This window comes from Centrocercus urophasianus, unplaced genomic scaffold, assembly GCF_019232065.1.
Source record: "Centrocercus urophasianus isolate 14NV4802_14NV808 unplaced genomic scaffold, USGS_Curo_1.0 seq_73, whole genome shotgun sequence".
Classification (NCBI taxonomy): domain Eukaryota; kingdom Metazoa; phylum Chordata; class Aves; order Galliformes; family Phasianidae; genus Centrocercus; species Centrocercus urophasianus.
Genome location: NW_024885344.1, coordinates 1,685,364 through 1,691,558, shown reverse-complemented (window position 1 = coordinate 1,691,558; position 6,195 = coordinate 1,685,364). Strand labels below are relative to the sequence as shown.

The 6,195-nt window shown below is 42.8% G+C and overlaps 1 protein-coding gene across 1 annotated transcript; it reads right to left on the bottom strand.

Moving 5' to 3' along the window:
- Window positions 1–620: 620 nt before the first annotated feature.
- TEX33 (testis expressed 33) lies at window positions 621–6,170 on the bottom strand. Its single transcript, XM_042837878.1, has 6 exons — window positions 5,517–6,170; window positions 3,943–4,018; window positions 2,753–3,375; window positions 2,112–2,253; window positions 986–1,096; window positions 621–783 (listed from the first exon to the last, which is right to left on the bottom strand). The coding sequence occupies exons 1-6, from the start codon at window positions 5,532–5,534 to the stop codon at window positions 698–700; spliced, it is 1,056 nt and encodes a 351-aa protein (XP_042693812.1). The 5' UTR covers window positions 5,535–6,170; the 3' UTR covers window positions 621–697.
- Between the last annotated feature and the right edge of the window lie 25 nt (window positions 6,171–6,195).

Genomic DNA, 6,195 nt, shown 5'->3' with positions numbered 1-6,195 from the left:
CAGGACATCACTATTTCCAGACATCAATCGCTGTGCCAAACTGGTATGGAGCTGGAAGGACCAATCCTGCAGTAAGGACCAACAGGAATCCCCAAACACCCTATGGGTCTGGCAGCATTCAAGCATCTTGGTGATCCTAGATTATTGTTCAGATACATTTTCAGAACTTCAGATTGTGCAGACTGTGTAGTAGATGCATACAGTTTGGTGATGATGCTTCTCTGGGAGATTGGGAAAGGGCTAGCATAGATGAGTACAGTTTATGAGAGTTTCAGTAGGAGTCCATTCACACTGTGGATTCAGGGAGGGTAATATTCAAAAGCCCTGCTCACTTCCACCTGGACTTCATTCTCCCTGTTGTCCTCTCATACTGCTCAGTGGGATTCTTGGCTGTGCATCATCGATCCTACTCCATCTTATGAGCTTATATGGCCTTGTCTCACTACCACATACTTCTACCCTCTGAAAAGGAATATATATATATATATATGTATGTATATATATATATTTTTGCATTTGCATTCAGATTTATCTTGCATTGCTCTCTCAAAGACACTCTACCCGAGAGGGAAGGAGAGTAATAGAAAAAAATCTGTAGCTGACAACTATTAAGCAATGGGTTGGTGCTCTACATGGAGGTTTATTAGATGGTTGAGGAAGAAGATCATGTAGTGAATGCAGTTCAGTACTTCATCTTCTAGGGCTTGACTTTTTTCTTCCCATATTTATCCTCCAATGCCTTCTGCAGGTTAAGATTTAAGGCATTTTTCTGATGCCACCTCCCTGTAAAGAAGAAAATGATGGTTCATTTACTGCCTCCCTTCTAATGCTGTTATCCCTCAGGGATTTTTCTAGTTGCAGAAAATCCTCTCGTTTAAATGCCAATCTTAGTCCCCATCTTTGTCCAGATTCATCCATTACCGCTGACGGCGGCAGCACCCTGCTCAGGAATTCAGCAATGTACTTTTCCTGACAGATTCCATACCTAGCTCATCAATCCTCCTTCCATGCCAGTTCCTGGGATCCCTGGTTGCCTTCTGAAGTACATCAGGGGTGTAGGAATCCTTCATTAAGCTTCTGCTTTCCAGTGGGCCGCCTACAAGAAACAGCAAATGAGGAAATATATGCAGATATCACCCTAATGCAGTCCTGGAATTGAAGCAGAGCAGCAACACCAGCAGTTTCAAGGGCACAGGAAAAGTCATGTGTTGACTGCAATACCCTTGATCAGATCTGTGGCTTGATGCTGAATAATAGTTTCATTATCACCCAGGAGGGAGCTTGTTTTTGCCAGTGCATCTGCTTTTCATACTTAAGGATGAGACATGTTTACAGGGTACAGCAAGGGCATCACCTTTATTTGTATCCCAGTGCACTTTCTTTACTCAAGTGCCCACCTGATCTCCCTTTGAATCTCCTCAACCAACTGAGTAGCTTCCCTACTCAACATTACAGCTCCACAAAAAGCACTATTGCACCACTCCAGGCCTTCCTGAGTTCCTATTCTGCCATAATACTTAAAATTAGCTCCTAACTGTGACTTCTCTGTTTACTGCCTCTTGACTTCTGGACATTTGGGGAGCATTATTTTTATTCTCTCCTTCTCAGTTTCCTTTTTATTGTACCCTCTCCATGATAATAATAATTTTGAGCTTCCTGGGAGAAGATGTTCCTCCTTTCTGTGTGACAAAGCTCAGGACAATGCAATCTCCAATACCTAACAGAGGTTTGAGAAGACATTTCAAAGGCCCATATCTCTAAATGTCTTGAAGATAAGTAATGCTAGTATTGAACATTGAGGTAATTTGAGACAAGAGATGACAGGGCACACTGAATTCCAAATGGTGTTCATTTAGCACTGAGTAGGGAGAACTGGGGTCATAATACAGCTTCAATTTTCATGCCTTGGAAATTAAAGGGGAGAGAAGAAGAGAGGAAAGAAGTATGTAGAAAGGGAGGCTCTAGCTTTCATTTCTTGGGAAAGGAGTGACTGTGGTTATCAAAGAAGTAAGAGGTCAGACTCTGTCCAAACCAATGCAGCTGCTCTGAGCCCAGGCACAATGCAGACAGAACCAGCTTGAAGGTCAGGCATAGGTACAAGCATCTCTTACCTTGGAAGATGTTTGACCTCAGGTTGAAACCCAGCTCATTGAAATCATCAAATGACTCCAGCTTTTTTTTTAGCACCTCAGAGCGGTCACTGAGTCTTTTCTGTCCTATGACAAGTGCTGTCATGCACAGAGACCGCCGCTCCTGAAAACACAAACAGCAAGAAACAATCATCTTTCAGTGCTCCCTACATGCACGAGACTCCTGGTGTTTCCATCCCTGCATAAGCTTTTGAGCTACAATAAGTCCCTGGGACTTGACTCTGCCCTTGAGTCTCCTTCAGCAGTCTCTGTATGCATTGCATGGGACATTCGGAAATGGTAAAATAGGTGCAAATCAGAAAGGGACAAGGGTGTTGGACTCTGGACTGGGTCCAGGTGCCACCCTGTTTCACCCTGTGAGCTACTATTCTGCCGGCCTCTGGGAACCTTATAAATGAAGGGGTGAAGGAAAAACAAACTGAAAAAAAAAAAACCACCAATGGAGATGTGAAAGGCTGGCTGTGGAACATGTCACAGTCCCTTACTGTGAAGTCCCAAACCATCTCTCTCTCTGTCTTCTAGAAACTGCTAATATTTCACTCAGTACCATAAAACATCCTTCAGTATGCCATAAAGGAGATGTAAAACATCTTTTCTAATACCTCTTCATTGCTGTTAAGTTCATCAGCACAGGCAAATTTATTTTTGCTGTTGTCACAGGTCAAACTGTTTTTCTTCTCCAGAGGCATCTTCCATTCTGCTTTCATATCTGGCGCTATTGATGACAGGGACTCATTGGTCTCCTTGGCTTTTTCACAGCTGGTTTTCCATGGAGATCCAGGCATTTTAGAACCTGGGGTTTGCTGCTGGCCTGCTACTAACTCTTTGCCATTGTGCATGGATTTGGTGTTCTCTGCCTCCATCTGCCTGGATGCTGCAGATGCATGGGAAATGCTGTTCCTGCTTCTTGGCTCAAGCCTTGCCCTTGGGTCTTTGGTGGCAGAAGTACCTTCTCCTTCCTCTTCAAGTCTTCTTGAATGATGATTCTGCATGTGGGGAGTTTTGGCTTGGAGATTCTGTTTTCTCTGAATATTTTTATTCTGAGTACCCTTTACCGAAGGAGATGCTTTGGATTTGATATATGTGGAGTTCTTCGTTGTTCCCCGAGCTGCTTGGTTCTTCGAGATCTTGCAGGAGACTGTGCTGGAAGTCTTTTGGGATGTTCTCTCTCTGCTGGGACTTAAGCCTGCTGGAAGATGCTCCTTTTTCCCTTCCTCAGGTTCCACTTAAAGACAAAAGGCATAGCTCAGTGAACTTGATACTGTCTGGATGATTGAAGGGGGTAACTCAAATGGATCTGGAAAAAACCTGGCATGTCACTCTGTCATTGGCAAACAACAAAAGAATTAAAGTCTTAAAGAGAGAAAGAAAGCAGAAATGAACAACAACAGACTTGTGTCAAATTTCATGCTGAACCAGAAGGTGCCTGAGCAGTCTTAAATGTTTCTGATACATGAACAGGCACAGAAATATGCAAGTAAAAGTCCTATGGTCAGACATGCACATACATGTCTGTATTTTCTTACATGTAGGTGGTTTTTCCAACTCATGATCATTGCCACACTCATGAAGATCCATTTAGTGTCTGTTACTCATTCGTATTTGTTGAGTTTACTGAATAACAGCAGCTTACTGCACAGGGAGATACGGAGACAAGGTTGGGGAAAACATGCAGAGGGATTTTAACCCACCAGCCTCCTCAGGAAGGAAAGAGGGAATGACACACTGCATCACAAGCTGTATTGCAAAGCAAGCTCTGGAGGAGGGACAGCTTCACTGCTATCTTGCTTACCTGATGCACTGTTGGTAGGCACAGAGTCACTTTGGGCCACATCAAGTCTGGGGGATGTTGGGACCTTTGTCATTGCCTTAGAAGAAATACAAATGCTGTGTCAGGTGCAGAGAAGGGAATTAAGGGAACGGCCTTGCTCATTTGCTCATCTTTTGGTTACATACTTTATTCTTAAGCAAATGGAGTGTAGCTAATTTCACTCAAGTGAACTCTGAGAGGTTAGAGCTGAAGCCACGCTCTATGATGGTGAACATGTTGTTTGTGAGTCTATCAGTAATATAAGAGTGATCTGGATCAGGCAGGGACATACGTCTGCATTTGTCAAATGAGCTCAGGGTATGTCATACATGCTTAGCTTCTGCTCAGTTTTTTGGAATACAGACACCAGCTGAGAGGGCAGGAAGCCCACTGCTTCAAGGTTAGCTCATGGGAACAAACAGGGCTGATCTGAGCCATCAACTTCTTCCACGGTATACCAGCACTTTGCAGCAGCATGGCTGGTACAACACTGGGAAACTGGAGCCACTGTGTAAGTCAGGCTCCAAGTGTAAATGCTGCGTGCTGTGCAAATGTGGCAAGAGAAATAGCTTCTTCCACAAAGAGAAAAATGCCTTGATACGCAAAGAAGGTAGCCCTGACTCACGTGGCGGCATCTCCTCTTCTGTATTGCTTTTAAAGAAGAGCTAAACATTTAAACATGTGCAGGAATCTGCACTTCTAAATAAACTGTTTTAACTCCCACCTCTTACTTAAAACAAAATTGTGTCTGTTATTATTACTACATTCAGTGGAAAGAACATTCCAGTTCACCATTGTAGAAATTCCTCCTCTCCCCATTTCAATGCCTCTCTTTCAATGAAGCAGAATTTCTGAGTACAGAGGCAATGTTGTCATTTCTCAAGCCCCATTCACTGATAACCTTCATTTTCCCAGTTCATGTTGGACAAAATGATGCTGAAGTCCTGCAATTGCCCTTACTTTCCTTACTTGTAATTGGATTTGACTTTATTGCTATTGTTTATCGTTCATTTTACTTCTGAGCCAGAAAGTCCAAAGTCAAAATACCATTCTCAGACTCCTAAATCTTAATATGAAAAAGGACTCTAAGATCATTCGGCTATCCTCCTGAATAACAGACACCACAGAGCTATGTCTACTTATTCCTTTGCTAAACCAATTATGTGAGGGACAATAAATGACATACCAGAAAAGACATTTATCGATCAAACATAAAAATGATTAAACTTGATACCTCCTTCTGAAATACAAAAGAAGAGTGTTTCTATAGTCTTTGACTTCCTTTACATCGAGCCATGGAAGAAATACAGATGTAAAATCAGCAGGCCATTCTCACCCAGTCAACAGCCGTGATCAAGCACGGTCTTATATGCCTTCTGCATCTGGCTGGGCCTCCAAAATATGAGGATACTTAATTGACTTTCCAGACCTGAGAAGTTCCATAGATGTTACAATGTAGTGGGATCATTTCTATCCTCTTATTTTTTTCTTTTTTTTTCTTCCAATACAGAAAAGATTGAGGATTTAACTAGGGGCAAAGCCCCTTCCAAAATTACCTCTCCCATCTGATCCATGGTCCCTGATGTAGTGCCACAGTGATTCTTACAAGCAGGCAGGTCCTGATGGGTATGGAGGTGGTCTGAATGTTGAAAGGCAGGAACAGTTGCTAGGGAACAACTTTCTATCTATGAGCTGTAGTCACCATGGGAACCAGAAGAAACATGGCAGAGACGAGCAGCATCCTTGCTGATCAAAAAAAAAAAACCAAAAACAAGCGAACAAAAACAGAAAAAAACAAAACAGAACAAAACCAAAAACAACATAGGAAAGAGTAAAAGACTCATGTCTGTGTCCATAAGTCTTCATCCCATACATAGGATTTCTTGGAGACTTTCATGAGGCAATCCTGACTATCAACAAGACTATTTCAGCAGAACTGGATCTTATACCAAATGGTTCATGTGAGCTCACTGATCCCCATCAGAGAGGCAGGGAAAGGTGCCCCCATTTTCCACATTGGAAAAGGGAGTTGGTTGGCTGTCAAACAGCATCACATCCAGTCAGTAACAGAACCAAAGCCTGGCTCTCCTGTATTCAGCACACAGAGCTATAATTCAGACCCAGAGTTTTCATATGTTGCACTACACCATGAACTTGCATTCTCATAAGGCCACAAGAATTTCTGGAAGCCTCAAGGGAAGAGTGCAAATCTCCCTCATGCTGCAAAGCTGCTTT